This window comes from Ictidomys tridecemlineatus, chromosome 3 (genome assembly GCF_052094955.1).
Source record: "Ictidomys tridecemlineatus isolate mIctTri1 chromosome 3, mIctTri1.hap1, whole genome shotgun sequence".
NCBI lineage: Eukaryota > Metazoa > Chordata > Mammalia > Rodentia > Sciuridae > Ictidomys > Ictidomys tridecemlineatus.
This window is the reverse complement of record NC_135479.1, coordinates 13660052-13685479: the sequence shown is the minus strand read 5'-3', so window position 1 is coordinate 13685479 and position 25428 is coordinate 13660052. Positions and strand designations below refer to the sequence as shown.

Here is a 25428-nt window from a genome sequence, read left to right as displayed (position 1 = left end):
TCAAATTCCTACAAAAGAGAAAAAAATCCTTTCTTCTTTGTTACTACTGAGGCTAAATTGATACCACTGAGTTATGTTCATCTTCAAGAGAAATTTTCTTTTTCTTTTTTTTTAAGCTCTAGTAGAAAACAAAGGCAATTACTTTGGAAGGCAACTAGTCTCCTTGGGCACCTTGCTTTGTGCCTTTTCAAACTTCAGGAGAGTCTGCAAGTTTTTATAAATGGTCAGTCTTCTGGAAAACTTGTTCTTGTGTTCTTCTTTGTTTACTATATAATTGAGATTTTTCCCTTAATCAGGTTAAAGATATTTTTCCACTTCCTGGCCAAATGGCATTTCCACAGAATTCTAAACACACACACAACCACTCACAGTGATGAAAAAGCTTTTCTGCCTTGATAATGAGGAAAATGTCAAAGTCCTAGATGACCCTAAGTACAAAGTTCACTAGCCTGGGTTTTGTCACAAATGGGGGCAGTACCAGGTCTAAGTAACAGGCTGGACAGTCAGATGCAGACCTCGTGATCCCAGGTGCAGGCACACTAGCGCTCTGGCAGACACTGGTCAAGAGTTCTCAGAACCCTGGGGCTGCCTCTCTGAGAAAGGAAGGGCACAGTGACCCGACTTGTGAATCTGGCATTGGAGAAGTTTTTCTTTTGGGTGGAAAGCAGGAAATAAGGAGATTGAGAAAGACATCAAAAAGATGAATTTAGGATTAAAGGATTGGGGGATAAAGAGCTCAATTAAAATGCACTTAAAACAGGAAGGAAGATGAAGGCCATTGAAAGCATCTGTCATCAATCCTGGGCGCAGACCTGGACTCAGAGCACAGGGTGGGCTCTGTAGCCCGGGCTGTGGTGGGCAGTGTGAGAACACAGCTGAGTCTGAGTCGGGGGGCCGCCGCTTCAAAATGTGCTCCATAAGCCTGAAGGAAGAAACCTGGGCAGACAGAGAAAAATCCAGATCCCTAGTCCTGGGGAGTTGGAAAGAAAAGCTGTCCTCTGTTTGGGATGGAAAATAAAAGCAAACTAGTCAGCAACAATGTGGAGTCCCTGAGGAGAACCGGATCTAGACCTTGACCTGACATTCCAAGCCCCACGATCTGCCCTTTAGTGGCCAGGATCCAGCACCTGCCTCCTGGGCTGGAGTGGGCCTGCTAGGGACGGAACGAACCTGACCCCCCAGCGTGACAGTGTCTGAAGATGGGCCTGGGGGAGCTAATGCGGTTCGGATGAGGGGATTAGTACCCTGAGAAGAAAAAACCCGAAAGCTTGCTTTCTCTCCTCACCATGTGAGCATGCAGAGACCCCTCACCAGGAACCAATTGACCGGCACCTCCATCTGGAACTCCCAGCCTCCAGAAATGTGAGAAGTAAGTGTCTCGTAGTTTAAGCCCCCAGTCTATAGTATTTTGCCATCAGCCAGAGCTGACAAAGGGTGGCAGGTGTCTGCAGTGGGGCTTTGCTAATCCCTCAAGTCACCGAAACGCCTCCCGCTCCAGGGAATTTTACCACACTTCACCAGATGGCACTTCTCTCCTTTCTACAGTTCTCTGTGCCTCAACCAGGACACTTAATGTGGCCCTGGTCTTCCTCGAAACACTGACAGTTATGAGTTCATCTGATTCGGTTTAACTTCTCCCAACTCGGCCAGATAAATCCACTACCTGAACCAATCCCAAGCGAGGCAGGAGACCCCCCCCCCAGTTGTTCCCACAGGGCATCTGACTTACTGTGCATGCCAACTGCAGGGCAGCTTCCTGGCTCATCCGGTTCCTATCCCTTCTCTTCCCTTGGCCCTCCCTCCCGAGTCGGCGGATTCTCATAGCGTGATTACTATACTTGGGTCTCTAAGACTAGTTCTGCCACATGGCTGCCTCTTATCCATCGGGTTGCCAGATAAAATAAGACGACAGTCTTCTAGTGTAACTATGTCCTGTGCAATATTTGGGACACACTTATGCTAAAAAAAAATATTTACTGTTTATCTGGACATTTAAATTTAGCTAAACACTCTCTATTTTTAAAATTTTTTTTTATTTGTTCTTCTTGTTATCCATGACAGTAGAAACCATTTTAATATAGTACACGCTTGGAATATATCTTATTCTAATTAGGATCCAGTCTTGTGGATGTACATGTGGTGAGGTTCACTGTGGTGTATTCTGTCACGAGCCATCCATGGGCTGTGTGGACTATGTGCTCATGGTAGCCTAATGAGGGGAACGTCCCGTTGCACCCCCACAGGGACTGACCACCTGATGCAGGTGAACTCCCCCCTCAAGCTCTGCCAGAGATCCCACACAGCACCTGAGATGGGTGAAGCAAGACTCTGCCCTTAAAACCTTATCCCTGCCTTTGATGTCCCTGATACAAATAAAGCAAGTGTGGGCTCCATTTTGCTTTTATCAGCAAGGAAGCTCGATCCCTAAGATTGGCCAGCCCATCCTGCCCCCCGCTTTCTAAAAATGTTTTCTGTATCCTATGGTTCTTTTGCCGTTCTATTTTTCTTAGCTTTTATTTCGCAGTCAGCCCATTCCAACAAGGGGGACTGCATTTCTGTCATCGGCATGAACATGGGAGAGAGTATTTATATGTGTACATTGTTCATTCTAGTGTCTTTCCTTTTCGTATCCCCCTTCCTTCCCTCCATTCCCCGTTGTCTAATCCACTGAACTTCTATTCTTCCCTCCCCCTTATTTTGGATTAGTTTCCACATATCAGAGAGAACATTCAACCTTTGGCTTTTGGGGATTGGCTTATTTCACTTAGCATGATATTTCCAGGTCCATCCAATACTGGCCAATGTTATAAAGTCATTCTTCTTTATGGCTGAATAATATTCCACTGTGTACATACACCACACTTTATTCATCTGTTGAAGGGCACCTGGGTTGGTTCCATAGCATAGCTATTGTGAATTGAGCTGCTATAAATACTCATGTGGCTGTGTCGCTGTAGCATGCTGATTTTAACTCCTTTGGGTATAAACTGAGGAGTGGGATACCTGGGGCACATGGTGGTTCCATTCCTAGTGTTTTGAGGAATCTCCATACCGCTTTGCAGAGTGGTTATACTGATTTGCAGTCCCACCAACAACATTCTTTATTTCTGTTTATCAACTCTCCCAGCACCACGTGATTAGATGACATACCTAACACTGATGCATCCTGCCTTGGGGACCAGAGCCCTGTGCCTGAGACCCAAAGCCTCGGCCTCAACCCAGGGCCTTGCTTTCACATGGCTCTGCTTGTCTGGCAGGATTCCCCAGAACTACTCCTCTGCCCTCCATTCAGGACCTTTGCTGGCAGCTCAGCCTGGAGCTTGTCCAGCCCAGTGGACAGGTCTGTTGCCAGCCTGCCCCCAGCTGAGTAGCCTCTTGGTTCCCATAAACCCCATGACTTGCTGATGATCCCAGGCTTTGACTGGAATGTCCAGCTATTTCCCACTGGACTGTGACCCCAAGGGGCAGGAGGACTTTCCTCAATGATGCCATGATGTTCTACATATCACGGGTACTTAATAAATGACAGTTAACCTCAGACGGAAATACACAGATGATTGAACTGGGAAAGAGGTTGTAAAAATAGGGGCAGGATAATGAGAAAGCAGACAAAAGAGGCCAGGTAATATTTTGAGTCAATAGAAAAGAGTGAGTATGAGATGGTGCAACTGGAACTAACTTCCTCTTTGTATGTTTTGATCCCAAACTTTCTCCAAAAGGAGTTTTTTAAAAATTATTTATCTTTAAAAGTCTAATTATCTGGACCCAGTGGCACATGCCTGTAATTCCAGCTACTGGGGAGGCTGAGGCAGGAGGATCATAAGTTTGAGTCCAGTCTCAGCAACTTAGTGAGACCCTGTCTCAAAATAAAATAAGTAGGGCTGGGAATGTAGCTCAGTGGTGAACACTTGCTAGCATGTGTGAGGCCCAGGGTTCAATCCTCAGTACTACAATAAAAATATAAATAAATGAAAGTCTGATTACAGGTACAGGAATACTCTGGGGCAGAAGTTGGAAAGAAGTAAAGACCACAAGCCCCTCAGAAGTCCTCAGAAGTGACCAAGGTTTATAGTAATGGAGGCTGGCCCAGAGTACTGCCTTGGCATTGTCCAGAGCCATGTATTCACTCTTTTTCCTGAACCTCAGTCCTTTATATAGTACATTCTTATGAGGTATTTTGGTCACAGTGACAAAAATCTAACACCATTTATACTCCCGTAGAGATTCCATTTTTAAGGATGTCTTGTGTTGAATATTTACCATGCATTGAACACCAGGCTAAGTTTTCAAGGAATTACGTAATGTAACTTTACATCCTCCTTATGAGATAGTTATTGCATTTCCCCACATACAAGTAAGGAAATGGGGGCTTAAAGGAAGATAATCTACACAGCCCCCGATGGCACTGGAGACAGGATTCAGCCCATTCCAAAGTCTATTTCTTGACGATTATGCAATGGCTACAGGCAGCAGATCTGGAGGTGCTGATGCAGGGAAGCATCAGGCTGCCTGTGGCCACAGACAGTGTGTTGACAGCCTTCTCTGCCTTAGACCTGGGGCCAAACTTGGCCCACTGCCTGGGTGAGCTTGACCATGCCAAGTGGTTTACATGTTGTCTATGGCTGCTGCTGCTATGATAGAAACTGTATGGCCCACTCAGCAGAAATTGTTGATGATACAACCCTCTACAGAACATGTTTTCCAACCCTTATGTCAGGCCACTGAAGCCTTCTGCTAATTGCTCTAGAAAGGAGGGATTAGAGCAGTAGTCCCCTAATTTGGGCAAAAACCACTATATATATATTCTATCATTTCATAAAAGACAAGATTTTAATACTTAAGTATAAGGGGATATAATTACCAATAGTACTTTGGATGAAATAAATTTAAATGTATGAAAAACTTTGATACTATTTGTATAGATGACTCCATAGCACCTGTTAGTCCTCCAAACCTGTGTATCTATCATTCATTCATGCACTCACTCTGTCAGACCATATGATTTATTGAGCACCTACTATGAGCCAGGTACCATGCCCATACTAAGGGCATGATGAATCATTTCCCTCTATTTCTTTTACCATCTGTCTTTCCTTTGGTTGTTTGGATTGAAATTTAAAAAAAAAACCTTTTATAACAATTCAATTAACCACTTTATTGTTATGACAGCCTGATGGTATACTACTGGGGAAAATGATCCATTTGAAAATATCACAACACAATAATATGGGGTCTCTCTCTCTTTTAGTGTATATAATGACTCAAGAAACTTAGGGCAGGAAGATATTTTTCAAGCCACAGAAACTGTCCATTCCAGATCTCTGAGGGTAACTGTTCACACATATATCTTTCCATTTTGAAGTTCTCCAATATAAAAGCTCCACCTCCCAATAATTTCTCAAATCCCTTAATACCATGTTGCTAGAAACTATTCTTCTATGATAGTGAATGTATCCCCAACAAAGCAGTCAAGTCATTTAAAAATTATAAGCAAAAGTTAATTATACAAAGTGACTATCCAGGTACTTCAAAAGTTAATTATAAAGTGACTATCCAGTACATTCTTGAACAAATAAGAACGTTCGAATTGTTGCATTACATATAAACTATGTAACATGTCTTTGCTTAAATATTTCTGATTCAGAATTATTCCTTTAAAAAAAACTATCACATTGATAAGACAAATACAAGGAATGTTCCAATTACTCCACTGATCATTGGATATTTAAAAAATTTAATGATACTTACTGTGTATTCTGATTCCAGATATTCATTTGAAGAAAAGGGAAAAGAAAAAAAAAAGATAAGAATGATTTAGACCATATTTATGTGTAACATACACCACAGAACTAACAAATACAGAGTTATAATTATAATTATTAAAAATGAACTATAATTATTAAAAATGTAGTAAAGAAACCTTCCCCAAATTAGATTTTCATAAATACAAATGTCTCCATTTCTGTTCTGAAACTATTTTAATAGGTTGTGGCTGGGCAGATAAGAACAGGAAGACAAGATTCAATTAGCCTATAGGTTTGTGGCTAATTAAAAACCCAAGTGTTGGCATTCTACAAGCAGAATTAAAGACTAATAATTCTAGTAAAGCATTTCATTAACCACAAAGGAAATCTTCTAAGTGGAAAAGTAGCTTTTATAACCAGTACAAAGAGCTTGTTATAAGAATGTGCAAAAGGCATCTTGGAATTTGGTGTATTCAAGAACAGGAACCAAACCTAGATTTTTTTTGGGGGGGGCATGGTTTCTGGTTCAGTATTCAGTACAGAGAGTTTATAAGCACTTCTCTAGGAGGAAAGTGATCTTAAAAGGTTTTCATATTTTATTCCAATAACAAAGGGAGTCACTGGGAGCAGAAAGACTCAATAGAAATTTTTACACAAATTATAATCAATTGGGGTGGGGCTGTAATTCAAACAAGCCCAAATAAACCACTTTAGAGATGAATCACAGGGAGAAATAGGAATAATAAAACCTCAAGAGACTAGGACTAGGTCTTCACCTCCCTTGTCGATGGCTGTTTATTACAGTCACTCCCGGGAGGAAGATGGAATGGCTTAGCCGAACCCCGCCCCCCTGCCAGCCCTGTATGGATTATCGGTTCTAACTCAGTGAAATTCCACCACCGCTGTGTCCTGGCATTTACCACATGTGGCATACTGCTTGTGCTAAGGACTTACCTGTAATTGTGTAGGGATAATAGTTCCAAGCCTTCTCTGTCACATAAAATATTTTTGGGACAACAGCTCTAGCCCAACTTGGCAGTTTGCTAAGAGGAAAGAAAAAAAAAAAAAGATATTAGAGCCTGTTCAGAACCTGGCCACGTTACTGATCTTTCTGGATAAATTGCTAGAGAAATCATGGATTCTCAAGCATCTCTTCTCTCTATGCCCTTCACTTCCCTATCCCTGCACTTTTATCTGTGGCTGAGCATTTCCTGTGCATACTCATGTTCTCTCAAAATGCATAAAGGCAGGAGGCTATAGCCTCATTTGGAGGAGGGAGGCTCCTAGGGCTGTAAACCCGGCTTCTTTGATTGGAGAGTTTGAAGCCTGGGAGGTGCCACGTTTGGAGAAGTCAGCCAACCCGGCCTTGGTCTCTCAGGGTGCTGTGGAGGAAGTGGTCTACGGGGATGTTTAAGCCCAAAGTGGGGGAAACAGAGGCCAGCTTCAACCCAGCAACCTGTATGAGTGGCCTTTCAAAAATGGGCAAAAGCAATAGAGGCGAGAAACTTGGAGACATGAAGAAAAACAAAACATCACCGCTTGATGGCTATAGTTGGTTGAATGGTGTCCCTCAGAATGATGCAGTAAACTCGTACTGTGACCATGATCTCATATAAAAGCAGGGTCTTTGCAGATGTAATTAAGTTAAGGATCTCAAGATGAAATCAATTTGCATTGGGTTAGTCAAACTCTAATTACTAGAATCCTTATAGGAGAAAGAAGGAGGAAATTTGAGACTCCGACACCCAGAGGGGAAGGCCATGTGAAGATGGCAGCAGAAAGCAGAGTGGGGCAGCTGCAGGCCGAGGGACGTCAAGGACTGCTGCAGACAGCAGAAACCGGCCGAGGGCATGGAACAGATGCCCTGCAGAGTCCCCAAGCACTCCAACACTTCCATCACCTTGATTACAGACTTCTGGCCCCCAGAACTCTGAGAGGATAAATTTATGTTGTTTTAAGCCACTTCGTTTGTGGAAATTTGTTGTGTCAGCACCAGGAAATTAATCCAACGACAGAGTCATTCATTTGGAGCAAGGGCCTGGACAGTCACTTGCAAAAACACATCCTCAAAAGGCACAAAGTCCTAAGGTTTTTTGTAAACGCAAGACTAATTAACTTCTGTTGTGTTTCCCTTGAGGGGCAAGCCCTACAGTGTAGCACAGGGCCAGAGAATTCCTCAAACATCCTTATAATATTTAAGAAACTTCTAAGGCAATCTAGTTTTTAAACTAATCTACACGATTTTATCCTCCTCCCCGCACAGCAACATATCCAGGATTTTTCTGCTTCTTTCCTGTTCCAGTGCCTACAGCAATGTCTGGGATGCTAACATCTCACAGTGGATCAGACCTAGGGAGATGATGCTCAGCCCCTTAGGGCTGCGTGTTGGCAGTAAAGAGCATCAAGAAGCAGTTCTGAATTCCAAGCTGATAAAACCAGGAAAGAGAGGACATCAAACCCGTCGAGCCCCAAATCCCAAACCCCTCTTGGATGTGAAACCTAAATGACAACAAGGGCCTGTCAAATACTGTGTACCTTGTGTGTCTTCTCAAATTGTTTCTCTTATTTTCTGACAGTAGCCAGGCCCAGCTTTTGAAAAGACAAATGTGTATTTTTCAATGGTTGGCTGGACCTAACTCAAAACTCTGGGCTGTTGATCAGGGTTGAAACAGATGGGTGAGTGTCAGCCCACAGCCCTGGGTCTCAGGTGGGCTGCAAGAGACAACAAAGCTGCTTTAAAATCCACCTGACACTTCTTGCTTCTCTAATGCAGAATTTCTCACTCCCATAAAATCGTCTCCACAGTAACTGCTCGTTTACCTTATATTCTGCTTCTCAAAGGATGGGCTGCTCCCCGGCAGGGGTTTTTATAGCTTTTGCTGATGACTGATTCCATCAGTGACTTTGGAGGGCAACTGAGGTTGACATCGAGTGGGAAAATCCCACAGGCTTGCTTGCAGGAAAGAGTCTTGAGCAAGACTTCCCCTGGGTCCTTTCTGTTTGTACCCACACCCCAGAGTGATGCGCCAATGAATGTGTAGGGAGATGCAGATTCGAGTCTTGGGCACATATGCTTTTAGGCTTTTAAAGGACTGAAACAGGGTTGGAGATTCTTCTCAAAGTAAGCAAGCCATTTTTTAGCTTAGATGAAGTGCATATGTCTCTTTCAAGCCCAGAGCCTGCTCCCACAATTCTCTTGTGCAGAGAGGTTCCATCTCTGCTTCACGTCTCCTCAAATGCACTAGGCTCCTCCTGTGTAGCACTCTGGGGGCCTAGGTGCCTTCTCCCTCCATAATTCATTCTCTCTAGCATTTAAAAAGCCTCCCAACAGAACCACTTTCCTAAGTAACAGTCATTTTCTGGGAGGAAGATGAAATCAATGACAATTTTCCATTCACGCTGAGACCCCCCTTTCCTATTTGCAAACAGTCATGACTCCAGAATCTAGAAACTTCATTTTAGCTGTGCATCCACCAACTCATGCAGGATAGGCCAAACTACTGTCAATCACCTTTTCCAGTGAGATGCCCTAAAAAACACAAGTATCCAGCCAAGATGGCTGCTAGGATTTTGTATGTCTGGAGAGGAAACCCTTCTGGTATAAGACATTTACTGGGTCAAGTACAGCAGGTTGGGACCACTTGTTTGCAACAAATTCTGTGATGTTTGCTATAGTTTGTATGTTAAATGGTCCCCGGAGGACCATGTGTTAAAGGCTTGGTCCCTAGGGTGGTGCTACTGGGAGGTGATTGGACATTTTGGAGGGTCATTAGGGACATGTCTTTCAAAAGGGATTTGGGTACCCCGGCTATTTCCTCTTCCTCTTTTGCTTCCTGGCCATGAGGTGAGTAGCTTGCTCTGCCATGAGCTCCCCTTTCCCATATTGTCACATGAAACTTCCAACAGAGGCCTAAAAGCAATAGGTCTGCCTGATCATGAACTAGCAGTAACACTGTAAGCCTTTAACGCTGTAAGCCAAAATAAACCTGAACGTTTTATAAGTTCATTGTCTCAGGTATTTGTTATAGTGACAAAAAGCTGACTAACACAATGCTATTTCAGTATTTCTAAGCCCACTAACAGACCTCCTTTCCGTCCCCCTTCCCGCAGAACACATCATTATTTGAATCATTTATGTCTGAGAAAGTAAAACTTATTTTCCCCTGCAGCAGTGATTTATGAGGACCTGCAAAGGAAAATGGAATTAAATTAGTTCCCACTGTTGCTGTCACTTTCACGATGTACACTGTCAATTCTAAGAAAAAGCCTGTCATTCATACTCACTACCAGGTGTCAAACAAAAGCCTCTCTTCTAGAAAGACGGCAAATTTGAGTCAAGTCCTTAATCCATGCTCAGGCCAGGACCAAATTTCCCAATGGGCCACCTCTCCAACACTCGGGACTTAGAGACGTTTAAATTCTAAAGCTTTTCTAGAATCTGAACACATGCTACTGTGACAAGATATTCAACTGCTTCATATTCCCCTAAGATGGCTCTGTCAATGCCTCTCAGACAGACTTCAAAGTGTTTGGTTTTCTTACTTTCTTTAGTATGAAAGAGAACATAATCCAGCCAGGTGGCCAACTCATCCTGGCTTACCTGGGACTTTCCTGGGTTCAGCCCCGAAATTCCCATGTGCCAGAAGATCACTCAGTCCCAAGCAAATTGGGACACTTAGTCACCCTAGAGTCCTGGTTCTTAATAGTGGGTATTTTTGTCTCCCCCCATGATAACCATAACAAATAGTTATCAGGCTCCAAATTCAACAGAAGCAAGACTGAGGAACCTGGTCCACTGTTTCTCCTCTCACGTAGTCCCAAGGTTCCCTATATCACAACTGACCAGACGAGAAGGCCTGGGGGAGGTGGGTTCTGAACTGGCCTCAGGTTGAGGGTGTTTAGCTGCTTCTCAGACCTTCTGGGAATAAAGTATAAAGGTCCATCAGAAGCTTCTGGTGTTTACAATCTAGAGTGTCTCAAAGTTTCCCCTCGGATCTAATCTCACATTGCAGTATATGCTCACTTGGGACCTGATCCAGGAGGTAGTGAACATCATTAGGCTAAACGTGGTCTAAATGGAATCTAATTTCATTTTCTCAACAGGAGTCAGAATTGTGACAGTCTTAACTGGCAATCTGAAACTTAAACATTCCCAGCAGAAAAGTCGGACCAGGGATTTTCTCCTAAACAGACACCTAAACCTAAATCTTGTCTCTTCCTGCACTGAGATTATGTTCAAATGACAGGAGTTCATTTTAAATGGGACCCCACTACCCTGTATCCTCATTTCCCTCTGATCCAGGAGGAATATTCTGACCTTTCATTTCTTCTTTGTGGTGAAATTTGACATTTGACAATGATTTGATAATCATCGATGGCCCTTATCCAGGTGTACGAACAGTGATTTCTGAGGTCTCTGAATTTCTTCTTCAGCTATTCGAATTCATTCACTTACTCTTCTAGATGATCGTTCTGGCTGGTCTTTCACTTGTGCTCTTAATGTAATTGTTTACATAGCAATAAGGAGATGAGCAGAGTTTCCGGACCACAGCTATCACCTGCAGGAGGCTGAGCTGCTGTGCTTCATCCACAGGAACTGCCCAGGAACAAAGTTCCTTGCACTTGGACACAGACCCCACCAACTTAAACTCTGGGTTAGGTTTGGGGAAAGGGGGCCTGTGTTATGCAGATTCTTTGAAGGCTCTGCTTGAATGGCACTAGGGTAATGTGGTCAGCGGGCTGGGGAGCTCCCAGGAAACAGTCACTCATGTCAACATCATCTTTCAGGGGTGAGGCAGAGCCAAGGTGGGAAATGCTTAGCTGGGTGCCCTCTAAGATCCCAATCAGGCCCAAACTTTCCATCTCTATAACTTCCTGTGAGAGTACTTGAAGAAGCAGAGGAAGAGGAGGCCTGGCACCAGAAAAACTTCTGGAGTGTTCTTAAGTATTGAGATGGTAACAGAACAGAATAGCTTGGACTGAGAGGTATGAAAGGAGGAAGCCCTTCACACACTCTAGTACTTCCATAGCACTCTCACCTTCATATGTGTGTGTGTGTGTGTACATATATATCTCCTTATATGCTGTTTATATTAATAATGTAAAATCTAGAATGTTCTCTGTTGTGGCTGTAGTGCACTCTTGGCTACTCCCACCTACAGTGCAAGTCCCACCAGGGCAAGGACCTTTGTTCTGTTCATTGTGGCATCCCCAGCATCTAGAAAGGTACTCCATGAGTATTTTTTCAAAGAATGAAGATTATATATCCAGAAGTGAGAAAGGACTATGAATCTTCTTCTGACTAAGAATCTTCTTGGAAGTTAGCATGGAAACAAGCTATCAGGCCAGAACCTCTTACTGGGACACTCTCTCCACCACCTGAGCAGTGGCCTCTCCCAAAGCCACATGAGCTCTAAGCATTAAGCTGACTTTGGGGAATCTGGGAAATAGCATTGATTTGCTCAGCAGAGTTGGTAGAATCTGCTGATAGGATAGGAAGAAGAAATGGGATTGAGAGCACAGAGCCATGGCAGCAAAGTTCCACCACTGTGCTGTTAGGTAAAAGGACCAGCTGGCGGCTCTGCATGCCCTGTCAAAAAGGATCCATGACTTCTAGAAGCTTTATCTTCTGCTACCAAATCACCAGAGGCCAGGAGAGATTGCCGTGGAAGGTAAGGGCACAGAGTAGGGGGAATGCTATTCTCCCCGTGCAAATCAATTGAGGTATTAGTTGGGATCACCATTAGAAGCTGGCAAGGCTCCCTGACTGGCAGCTGCCAGCACAGCCTAATAATCCAGCAGCCGTGGTGGTGAGGAACATGACACTCATGACTAAAAAACAAGCCTAAAAATAGGCTCTATCTTTCCTCCCATGCTCCGATCCCTTCTCCCCCATGGGCTTCATTGGAAAGGGACTGGAGAGATGCTTTGGATGGAGTGAAAACAAAAGGTGACAAAAGAAAAGTCCCCCATATGTGTTTCTGGGTGACAGTTTTATTTAGAATCACTATTCCAAGCCTGGCCTCCTTTTTCTGGATGTCAACTGAAACCAGGAGTTTTGAAGACAAGACAAGAAAGACCACTTATTTGGTCAACCGAACTGGATCAAAGACCCAAGGACAACTACCAAATGGACTTCTGTATTAGTCTCCATGTAAATGGACGATGCGTTAGTGCTAATATACTAAATGTATTAGGCAACCACCAAAGTGTACGGTGCACCCAGCCAAGTATCAGATGCTGTAGGAAATGCTGGAGGGCAGAGCAACTCCACAGTCCCTGGGAAATGTGAGATGCATGTCGTTTTAAAGGCACATTTGACACACTTATAAAATGGGCAAAGGATTTGAATAGACAGCTCAAATGAAGATATGCAAATGGCCAATATATATACAAGAGATGCTCAGCATTATTCATCATTAGAGAATTACAAATTAAAACACTGGGCTGGTGTCATGGCCCAGTGGTAGAGCGCCTGCCTAGCATGTGTGAGGCACTGGGATTGATTCTCAGCACCACTTACAAATAAATGAATAAAATAAAGGACATCAACATCGATAAAAATTAAAAACAAACAAACAACCACCAGATACCTCGTCACACCCAACCGGATGGCTATGATCAAAGAGACACAAGATAGCCAGCTTCACCTACTATGTGGGAAAAGTGAAACCTTCATGTGTTGCTAGTAGAAATAGAAAAGGGCCAGGGCTGGAGTTGTGGCTCAGTGGTAGGGCACTCGCCTCGCACGTGCAGGACCCTGGGTTCGATCCTCAGCACCACATAAAAATAAATAAGTGAAATAAAGGTATTGTGTCCAACTATAATTAAAAATAATAATAAAATAAATAAACAAATAAATAAAAGGTCTAGTGCCTTTGGAAAACAGTCTGGAAGTTCTTTTCCCTGCTATTGGTCATCAGGGCTGGGTCTGTAAACCCACAGGATGCTTACATTTGAAATTTTGAAACAAGGGATAGAGAGAACAAAGGGGCAATCGGGGTGCATCCACAGAACCGTGGTGGTGATGGCTGGAGGCAGCAGAGGTGGCAGAAGGAAGCAGTCTGGTTGTAGTTGGAGATGGAGGTCATCACGGCGCTCTCGGTCCTCTGGAGCCATCGGATTCCTGCCCATTCTTTTGCCTCCAGATAATTCTGTGGGTCCCTAATATTATTCCATGAAATACTCTTTCTGCTTAGAAGACAGCCTCTATTTCTGCTTTTTCAGCTTAAGTAACTTATGCTCCAGCCAGAGAGAACACAGATGTTTGGGCTTTGCTTGATAATAATTATTGTTGAATCTAACTCCCCTTTGTGCAATTTTCTTCTTTCCACATTAACTGGAGAGTAGGTCATGATTACACAGTCTTTGAATATTTCTAGTGCCTCTAATAGTAACCTTGGGTAACAGAGCAGTTTGTGAATGCGATTTGACTTCACATATAGATCCATTCACTTAGCCAGCTCATGAATTCAGGTTCATAGGAGACTATATTTAATAATGTGAATTATTAAGTGGGTACTGGGAACATCTTAGTTACTGCCAGTCCATTCTTAGGACCTGCTCTCCTATGAACACTCACAAGATGGACAGGTAGACTCATGAATGTGGGAACCAGGTATCCTTGGACCCTACCTCAATCAGGAGATAGGACTGTTCTTACTTCATTAAGGGCTTCCCTATAAAACCTGAGCGATTTATTGTACATTGTAAGTTTTAATAAAACTCTAATGAATTATGAGTATGGTGTTGTCTTGCCAACATGGTAGTCAAACAACTTTGCGTGCAGGACAGGAGTTAGTTTGAGGAGGCACTGAGTTGTGACTTCCAAGTAATAGCTTTGGTTTTATGATTACAGGAATTCATCTTATTAATTCATAGTCCTGCCATTATTCTTTCTCTATTGCTAAATCATAGTCTCCCTGGTCCTAAAATGTATGCCTATTCTCTTTGAAAAAAGTCAAAAGCCTTTTTGATTATAAAATGATGGACCCAGTTTAGACGTATAAAGGAAACTAAAAATACTTCTTTTTTCTTCTGCCTCTGTGGTTACTTGTGTATGCTGAGCGAGAGTCAGGATAATGTCTACTGAATGCTCTGAATATAGAGAGTTCTGAAGGGTCTTCCAGATTGTCCACTGAACCAGCCCTCTACTGTGTTTAACTACCTGTCTGGTGTTTAAATCTGCGAAGGCACCCTATGAGTGTCCCAGTTATGCCGGAGTAACCCCACAACAGCATAATTGACTATAAGGCACCAACCACATTCTCAGATGACTTGTGTGTTGGAAAATGTCTTCTAAAAATGGAGCCTACATCTCTCTTCCGGCATTACTATCTTCTGGTCTCGATTGATTTTTGTATATTAATTTATACTCAGCAATCTTGCATTCCTATATGATGCTAACCTATCTGGGATGTCTGAAATTTCCGTTAGTCAATCATATCTTGCAATTGAAACTCTGTTTCTCACTTTCCTTTAATAAGTTTTTATTGCTTTGTGTGAGGGGGCTAGGGGATCAAACCCAGGGTATTGTACATGCTGAGCCAACACTCTACCACTGAGCTGCACCCGCAGCTTTCCTTCCTTGTTTTATTGCATTGACCAGGACTTTCACATGTGAGACAGAAATGGTGATAACAAGGATCCTTATTTTGTTCCTGACTACTGTGGAAAAGTACACAGAAAGACTTATTAAATGTTAATTTACTAATTTATTTTCATTTTTGGTACCTGGGATTGAACTCGGGGCCACTGAGCCACATTCCAGCCCTTTTTTATTTTTTATTTTGAGACAGAGTCTTGCTAGTTGCTTAGGGCCTCACTAAATTATTGAGGCTGGCCGGGAACTTGTGATCCTTCTACCTTAGACTCCCAAATCATGTTGGCAAGACAACACCATACTCATAATTCACTAAAGTTTTATTAAAACTTACAATGTACAATAAATCGTGTAGGTTTTATAGGGATTACATGCATGCTCCACCATGCCTGGCTAAATGTTAAATTAATTTCAGGGATAAATCTGAGCAAGTCATGGTTTGTTGTTATTATTCTGATTTGCTAATGTTTTACACAGGAATTTTATGTTTTTAGTTGAGATTCATCTATAAATTTTCTTTTTGTCCTATTGTTGTTCAGTTTTGTTATCAAGATTCATGTGGTAGGTTCTACCAATTATTTTCCCAGAGGTCACCCTCCTGAGTCACCTCTTTTTTCTTCATTTTCTTTCCTTAAGGCCGTTTTATTATAAAACAATAAAGAAAACACTGGCATGAAATCATATAAGCAACTGATCCTCTATGTTAAAAGGATTTTATTTTTGGCCTTGGCATCAACTGGGAAACAGAACTGCAAGAATTGAGAGGGTCCTCCTCCCTTTCTTAAAAGATCATATCCCTCTTGAATAGGAGAGAGTCCCTTGAACAGCCTTCTCTTGGGAGTTGGGGAAAGACCTTATGTTTAATTGGCCAGAACTAGGTCACATGATCTTACCTCCAAGGGTAATGGAATAACAGAGTATCTGAGATTTTTATTTAGTTTGACATCAAAAATATATGTTTTGTGTTTGGCATACCTTTTTTTTCTTTCTATCTATTTTATGATGCTGGAGATTGAATCCAGGGGCACATGCCTGCAAGGCTAATGCTCTAACACCGGGCAACATCCACAGCTGGCTTCCCTTTTTAATTCCCCTGCCTTCTAGGGATTGAGTATGTTTTCTTTCAGAAGTTATTTATTGTTTTACTAGTCCCTCACTTTACATTCTGAGAGTACTTACCTTCCTTAAAAAGACTAAATCAACAAACATTTCTCTGTCATTCCTAAACAATATTAGCACCTAAGAGCGTTTTTGTTACCATAATTACCTTTATCTTCTATTGTCTATTACTTAGATTCTATAAATATACCCCCAATTAGTCATTGTTAGTATTTTTAAAACATTCTCTGCTCATTCATATTTGCTCAAATGTTTACCAATTTATTTATTGCTTCTAGATAACTCTTTCCTTCCTGAACTCAGTTTCCTCTTACTTAAGAACATCCTTCAGTAGTTCTTTCAATGTGGATCTCTGGGTAGTAATCCCTTTCAGTCCTTGATTGATTTTTATGCCCGATTCTCAATTCCAACTTCCCATTTGTGTGGGCCTGAGGCCACATTTCCTGCCCCCTTATGGCATGACACCCCTGACCCCAAGTTGTCAGGGCCTACGCTGGATTCTGATGTCCCATGGCTTTTTCGTCACTCACTGGTATGCTTACCACTGCGGTTCAAGTCTCCCCCGTTCTCTATTACCTGAGGATTTCCCCTTCTTTGTTTTGAGTCCAGCTTTATATTGTTATATTTCATCCTGTGTTTGTCATAGGAAGTGGGGGAGGGTCTACATTAATCTTTTTAGTTACTATTACTGGAAGTCCACATATTCTATTTATAACAAATTTCCTTTTTACTGATGTTTATGACTCGCCTTTAAAATAAATATCATATATTTTGATAGAGAAAACAGATATGACAGAGACAGCTGGATGCTTCTTATTCTGTTTCAGCAAAAGTTACAAAGTTTCTAAAATTTTTCTTGATTTTGGTACATAGAGAACATTCCCCAGGCAATAACTTAAGAGAATGTAATCGCCTGCCAAGAAACGGAATTTTCCATAGTTTCTATTTTCCTGCATTTCCTTCACTTCTTCTTGCTCTACAGAGGTGATCCCAAAGGGGAAAACTGTTCAATATTTGCTTCACACCCTCCACACAAAGAATGCCAAACCTCATATAGAGAAATCTGTCTCTGTAAGGAAGCGATCCTCAGGCCAGACCCAGAGCTCAGACATTCCTTGTAAATCAACAGCTGGTAGAACTGGTTCCAAATCCTGGGAATTCACAGCTTCTAATAAATGAATGGGATCGATCTCATTTGCATTTCATTATGACTCAGGAATTCCCTGCTGCTGCATCTTTGGGCAGATAAAAAGGCTTTGGTTTTATCAGCTCCAGGCCATTGCCACCAAGATACTGGCCTGGAACTTCTACCTGCTCTGCTAACAGAACCCAAAGTACAACGCAGAATGGTCTATTTCACCCTGCCAGAGAGTGAAGCCCATGTTGGAATGGTGAAATCCAAATATGGCTCCTGAGAATCGTTTGTGCACATACAAGTCATGGAGAATGGATGAATATTCACAGGGTCAGTGAATAAACTGGGGGTGCTGTCCAGCGAGTAAGTTGGAAAGGCTCTGAATAATCACAAATAGGCCAACCAGAGAGGCCACAGCTGGGTATAAAGTCAGCTGTGGAAAAGCTAATACCACACTGGTTTGCTGGGGTTGACAGCTAACTTTAGTACAATGTATTTCACGTGACCTAGGAAAGAAGTGAAGGGAAGAAGGAGGCCTGGCTGGGTATACTGGGTGTGGATAAGACCAGACGAGCCCTAATAATCAATTGTGCCACCAGATGAAGAATACATTTCACAAAACAAATGGTATTTTTGCATTAGAAAATGATGATTTCTGATTCCTTTCCAATGCAGATTGACAGCCTATACTTGGGAAAAGTTGGGTTCACTATCACTCTGGTCACAGGTGCCTATTCATTTTGACATTTCTCTTTGTGGACACCTGAGTAGCTGCTTGACAGTAAATAGAAATCCTCCTCATCAAGACCACTGCCACCCTCAGACTTTCCCTACAGTTTCTAGGCATCTTTTTCTATAGTTGAAGCCAAACAAGGGACAAGGCTAAGTCATTTGATTCCTAAGGTCAGATTTCATCTTGTGTCATCCAAGGGTGGGAAAGGGAAGAGGTGAGTTCCAGTGAAAATGCAGCTGGAGTCCATTTCACAGAAGGCAAGGAGGGTGGGGTCTGTTTTTGGGAGCAATGAGATTGCTGGCTTTAGAGGGTGGGTGAATGGCTCTCCAAGTGACCTTTTCTCTCCTGGACACTCACAGCCTTTATCTCAATGGCACCACGGGCTCGGGTGCGAGGGCCTCCTGTGTGTATGGCCCACTGCCGTGACTCACCTGTTGAGATACACCCGTTTCTCCGTGAACTGCCCATTGCCATGGTGAGGGTCCTCGAAGGGCTCATTCTGGACGACCTCCACCCCTTCTCCTCGGTCACTCTGTTCGTGGCTGTGCTTGCTGATCATGTACAGCTGTCCAATTTTGTACTACAAAGCACACAGAGACAGAGACAAAGAGGTCAGCCCCCCAGCTTGCCTCTGACAGATCCCCCTCCCACCGTGGCGCCGGAGCAACTTATGACATCAGCACCTTCTGCCGAGAGAAGAAAGCAGGCACTCGTGCCTAATGTGACTTTTCTCTGGGAGCGGGGAAGAGAACTAGTTGTGAGCAGAATGCAGAAACGGCATGTTCCTGCAAATGTTCCGCATCACCTTGGCAAGTGCTCCCGGGGATGGGGTGGGGGGGCGGCAGTCTGTAAGGTTCAGCGCTGACCAGCCCTTCCACAGCAGCAGGGGAGGGGAGTGCAGGAGTCTCGCGCTCCATCCTGGTCCCAAGGGTTACGTGGAGCTAATGTCCTATTTGGCTTGGCCAAAGGCTGCCTAGGGTGTGCTGCTTCTGTCCCTGCTTTCTGCCTAACCAGCAGGATTGCTGGACGTGGACGATTATGTGCCTCTACTACCCCTGGAGGTGCTCACCTCTCCTGGAGGCCCTAGGATAGCAGTTCTCACAGGCAACTGGACACCACCTGGAAACTTTTCTTTTTCCCCAGTTCAGGAACTAAACCCACGGAAGCTTAACCACTAAGCCACATCCCCGGCCCCCCCCCTTTTTTTTTATTTTTCGATAGGGACTAAGTTACTTTGGGCCTCACTAAATTGCTAAAGCTAGCCTCAAACTTGTGATCCTCCTGTCTCAACCTCCAGAGTTTGCTGGAATTACAAGTGTGCAGCACTGTGCCTGGCTTCCTGGAAGCTTTTTGAGGGGAGAGAGGGGCGGGTACTGGGAATTTAACCCAGAGGTGCTTAACCACTGAGTTACATCTCCAGCCCTTTTCATTTTGAGGCAGGGTCTCGCTAACTTGTTGAGGCTGGCTTTGGACTTGTGATCCTCCTGCCTCAGCCTCCCAAGCTGCTGGGATCCTGGAAGCTTTTTCAAGCTCCGAATATCCAAGCCAACAATGGCTGGAACCAAGTCTAAGATCCTAAGCTCTAAAAGGGCGCATCACGTGAGAACCCACCTCAGTATCTTTAACTCCTTTTCATTCAACTCCACTGTAGGTGCCTGGCCTCCCAGCCCAAGTCCCAGAAGCCACATGTCCTACTCTAAAAATGACAAAATGGAGAAACATACAATAGGAACATTTTCTATTCTTCAGGATGTTTCACTCTCCTTCCTGCCTCTCTGAAAATGCTGGGGCCAGCAGGCATTTCGCTCCCCAGTGCACTTTCAAAATGACAAAATTATTTTGATGGGGTGAGGAGACAGGAGGCAGGAAAACGATGTTTGCATGAGAAACTAGTCTGTTGAGGGTCAGAGGCAGAATGATGTGACCCTGCTCAGTCCCTCCTGCAGATGAGGCGTGAGGTAACACAGACAGAAGTCATTGCCACCAAGACTCTGAGACTTGGGAGCGGGGCCTGAGTCTGCAGCAAGCTAATGACGACTCTGGTTTGTTCTCAAAAGGACTCCGGCCAGACATCTCCCGGGCCTACGTGCATAAGAGAGAAATGAATGAGCCAGCAGTGTACATGCGGTGGAAGGACCCTCTCGTGCTGAGGCAGGTGCAGGGAGGGGAGTGTGAAGGAGCTCCAGGCTGAGGGACCAGGCCCAGTAACCATGACGACAGGAGTGGGCTGGAGCTGGCTGGGTCTTCTCTAAGGACTATGCTTCCCATCTGGGCCACACCCCTCTTCAGAAAGGTCTGTGTTTAAAAATGCTTTCAATGTGAGTGCATTTGTGCAGATGCAGGGAGAAGAGAGTGCTGAGGATAAGAGCAGGAAGAGGAAACTGGAAGATCAAGTCCATTTTAAAGATGAATTAGGATCAGGATCAAAAGCTTGACCTGGCTTCCCTGAGGTCCAGTTCTGCTTTTACTTTTGCTTCCAAAGACTACAATGCTCAGGGCTGAATTGTGGCTCAGTAGTGGAGTGCTTGCCTAGCATGGGTGAGGCACTGGGTTTAATTCCAGCGCCAATATAAATAAACAAAAATAAAGGCCCCAAAAAGGAAAAGGAAAAAAAAAAAAGACTATAATGCTCTTTCAAAGTGGGCAGTAAGAACAAGCTCACAGATTGGAGATCTGAGAGCTACACCTAGAGATCAACGCCCCACCTTACACTGACAGGAACAGGAGCCTGAATAGGGTGCTTAGCTGCTCAGGGGCATGGCCTTCACTGTCAGGTACTTTGGACTTGATGTTGAAAAAAATATATGTTTGTTTGATGGAAAATTATTTAGCCATAAAAAAGAATGACATACTTATGCTGAAACTGCTTACTGGGCAAAGGTGGGTTGAAGTATGTCCCCTAAAGTTCACATGGTTAAGTCCGAACCTCAGAATGTGACCTTATTTGGGGATAGGGTCTTTACAGAGGTAATCCAGCTAAAATGTTATTAGGACGGGCCCTAATCCGATGTGACTGGTGTCCTTCTTATGAAAAGAGGAATTTGGACAGAGTCAGAGAGGCCAGAAAAAAGTGAAGAAATGATGGCCATGTACAAGGAACAGACTCTCCTTCACAGCTTCCAGAAAGCAGCAGCCCTGCCGACACCTTGACTTCAGACTTCTGTCCTCTAGGATTGGGAGATAATACCTGTCTATGGTTGTAAGCCACTGAACACATGGTGTTAGTCATTTGGCCTTAGAAAATTAGTACAATGGGTATAAGGGTTCTTTGGGTGGGGGGGCAAAAGTGTTTTGGATGGCAATGGAGGAAGCACAACATTACGGAAGTTCTGGATGCTGCTGTTACGTGACTTTCATCTCAATTTTTTAAAAGGGGTAGACTAGATTCAGGAACAGACATCCTTAACCAAAAGTCCCTATCTTCAAGTGTGTGGGGTTTACTACAGAAGAGCTGGGCCAACATCAGACCATCTGCAAAAGCTCCAACTCACTCACATATTAAAAAATGTATAGTACCAAGGTCAACACATGACACAGAAAAGCCATTAGCCAGAAGCGAGTCAGCCCTGGCTGGGCTCAGTTCAAGTGCTTCCTGCTCTGCAGGGACAAGAACAGAACAGGGAGGCAGTGTAGGCTGATTCATGGGTGGCCAGTGGAGGGCCCAGCCTCACGGATCATTCTAGCGTCTCCAGCGCAGGGCAGACGCCAGCCTTAGCTCACTGTGACAGCATCGGTCTGGGGTGACCTGTAGGTGCGGGGGTTGGCAGGATACTCAAGCCCAGACACTCAGATAGGCAAGGCTCTGTGACTGTCCTCTCTGTCCCTCTCAAGAAAATCAGGCTGGCTCTGCTCTTTGTTTGTGGTCATTGGAGCGGGGCCATCCAGAAGCAGTTTATGATGTTGTTTTGTTTTTAAAGCACAAATTGATTCGCAGACATAAGCAGCAAACAGTTTGGCCCCGAAACCACTTGTTTTCTACATCACTGAGGATCCTCCTAAAAATGCCAAATCCCAGAGCATTCTAGAACTACATTCAGCATCGAGTGAGTGTTTGAATAAGGGGGAATTCAGTGCTGAGTCCCGAGGCAGAGTACGGTGGGGGAATTCGTCAGTGCTTGCTCAGGACTAAGGTGTGCCAGGCTGGAGTGTCCCTTCTTTAGGATGGCCTATTCTTTACCCACACATACCCACCGCCCTGCCACCATTGGTACTGGGAAATGAACCCCGAGGATCTTTACCACTGAGCTACATCCACAGCCATTTTTATTCTTCTTATTTTGAGACAGGGTCTCACTAAGTTGCTTTGAAAAACTAATGTGACTCCATTTTTGAGAAACCAGCCTCTACCTCAGAGCAAAACCTATCCAAGGAAGGGGGCATGACCCTTGTCCTTGGAAAAAACCCCAGAGCACTCCTAGGCACATACCCACCCTGCTGAGTTGTTTTTCTGTAAATATCAGGAGAGGTCTGAGGCTCTAGCCTAACTAACTAGTCAGTTAGGCTAGGTTAGGACCCATAGCAACCCCCCTAGCAACCTCCAATCAGCATGAGACAGGGAAAATACCTGGAATGCCAGATGACCCCCAAGTAGTTTATGGTGGTTGATAACATGTTGGGAAACCATGTAGTTTAGCACGTACACCCCTCGTGGCCTAAACCAGTCAGTTCAAAGGAATCCCCCTCTTGTACTAACCAATCACCTCTACCCAACTTGTTCCCACCAGTGAATGTGCTAATCAATGTTAAGAGTTGTTGTTTGACTTTCCTGCGATATGGAATGATTTGCTGTGTGATGTTGTGGCGCATAGAGTATCCCCTCAAAAATCTATAAAATCTCACTGAACAAAGGACCGGGACTCACTCCCTGGGACTGCTTCGTCGGAACGGTTGTGAGTCCAGGCTCGAGCTTGCAATAAAGACCCTTGTGTGATTGCATCGGATTCGGCTCCTGGAATTCTATTGGGGTCCCACGAATCTGACATAACAGCTGATTAACTGTTTTGTATTCATTACTAATACAATGATTCAGCCAGGTAGATCTCTACAACTGAGGAAACTAAGTCTTAGAGAAGTCAAAGACTTTCTGTAGTTTCTACACAACAGAGCTGGGATCTGTGCACCACAGGTCAATAATATTCTTTCTACTCCACCTGTCTTTGGGCCTTATATCTTTCACAGGTGAATTGATTTAACAAGTCTGATTTAAATCACTATGATTTAAAAGGATGGGGGTTGTCAGAAAGTCATGCCTCTGAACTTTGCTATTTCAGAAGTTGAGTAACAAAAGTCTGACTGAAAGATCAAAGTTGCTTAATCTGTGATCACATATGGAATGCAGGAGCAATTAGGCTCTCACTTTGTAAAATCTATTGTTATAATTCCAGAGTTTGGGTAATCATCATTACAGGCAATCATGATTAGAGACAGCTCCACACTGCAAGCTGAGCCTCCATGTGAGCTATCAGAATAGCTACCCCAAATAATTATCTCCATAGTCAAATAACATCATGGGGATTCAGATTTTTCCCATTCGTGCATAGAGTGGTGTGTTTCAAAGTGCTGCAGAATTTGCACCAGAGAGAACTACAGAACGTGTCTGGAGAAGCAGAGCTGGTTCATCAGGTAATGCTTTTACAAACTATAATGCTGAGCACCATTGAGTAACTTCCCAGTTCAGCCTTAAACTATGACTTCAAAAAGGTGACTCCAAGCCCCAATTCTGAGTATGGCAAAGGATTATGAATTGAGCACTATCAATACCTTCAACCTCATCCTTGTCTAAAGAAATACAGGACCCAAAGTCCTAGGTTTAACAGAATTCCAAGCTACAAAGGACGTTCACTTAATGCTTCTCCAACTGCTGGGCTCTGGAGTTCTAGCATGGCCCACCTCCCATACCCCCTACCCTAGAAAACCAAGGGGTGTCATCTTCCTCCCAACTGACCCATGTCCTCCCTCTCCTGTCCCCTTTCTCTTCCTCCATTAATCCCAGCTCCATTTCCAAACATCAGGATGTGACAAGTGTAAGCCACTGCTTTCTAATAAACATGACTTTGTCTAGGAGGACTTACTCCCTGAGGATATGACTTGGGATGACGAGGCCCCAAGTAAAAAATCAGAATTTATAATTACTTTGGCCTTTGCAATCAATTTGAATGGATGCCACATAACCTAACAGGCAGAGAAACACCTGTGCCTCAGACTCAACATGAAATTACGTTATTTTTCCATCTGTGAAATGTGTCTGATTCTTGCCACTCTGTCTGGCTGTGTGTCTAGAGGAAAAAGCAGAGGGTGATATAATTTGGCATTCCTGCAAGGTTCTCATATTATCCATATCGCCCCTGGTGCATTTGTTGAAACCTTTCTTCCAGTCCTCTCCATCTCAATACATGAACCTCAAAGCACAGTGAAGCAATTGTTTCATGGTGTGCAAGGCACGCATTGAAGAGAACATTTGAAAGGTAGAACACACAGGGTTCAGGCTCGGTGCCAACTTCACACCAGGTAGTGTCAAAATTGTAATTACACACAGGGAAGGAGATGCAAAGGACCCAGGTTTTAATAACCTCATCTCAAAAAGCTAGAGGCTAGAGCTGTTTTCGATAATCCCACAGCATAGCTAAAGCACCAGACAATGTTCTGCTTTAGTGGCTGGCAAACTATGTGCACTGGTGCCTGCTTTTTAAATAAAGTTTTATTGGAACACATCCATGCTCATTCATTCTGTGGCTGCTTTCACACTACAGCAGCAGAGTACAGAAATTTTCACAGAGGATGGATGTATGGCTCTAAAAGCTGAAACTATTAGCTATTATTTGGCCCTTTGCAGAAAAAGTTTGCTAATCCCCATCCATGGGTACTGGGCCCAGTCTGGACCTACCTAGTAAGCTAACTAGAGTAGTTTCTTGCTATATGTGGCTAGTGAGCACTTGAAATGTGACCTGTGTAATTGAGGGACTTCATGTCAAATTTTCTTCAATTTTAATTTAAAGATAGATGCTTGGTTCATTTATTTAAAAACCTTTAACTATATTTCAAACATCTTGGGTATATGACTTTACTCTTTCAACTGGAAATTTTATAAAATCTAAAC

The 25428-nt window shown here is 43.6% G+C and overlaps 1 protein-coding gene and 1 long non-coding RNA gene across 3 annotated transcripts in view; one reads left to right on the top strand and one right to left on the bottom strand.

Annotated features, from left to right (window-relative positions):
* The window catches only part of Pitpnc1 (phosphatidylinositol transfer protein cytoplasmic 1), a 254378-nt gene that overhangs the window by 108906 nt on the left and 120044 nt on the right, over window positions 1-25428 (bottom strand). The window contains exons 2-4 of the mRNA XM_005328225.5: window positions 18764-18912; window positions 6699-6787; window positions 5749-5756 (exon numbers count right to left, since the gene is read on the bottom strand). Coding sequence (XP_005328282.1) covers window positions 5749-5756; window positions 6699-6787; window positions 18764-18912 — 246 coding nt within the window. The remainder of the gene's footprint in view (window positions 1-5748; window positions 5757-6698; window positions 6788-18763; window positions 18913-25428) is intronic.
* LOC144376009 (uncharacterized) overlaps window positions 335-25428 on the top strand; it is a 69309-nt gene continuing 44215 nt past the window's right edge. Inside the window, exons 1-2 of one of the 2 annotated variants that reach the window (XR_013435998.1) lie at window positions 335-1369; window positions 8008-8278. This is a non-coding gene — a long non-coding RNA (uncharacterized LOC144376009). Of the gene's footprint in view, window positions 1370-8007; window positions 8279-25428 lie in introns of those variants that run through there. The other variant, XR_013435999.1, reaches the window with a different exon arrangement.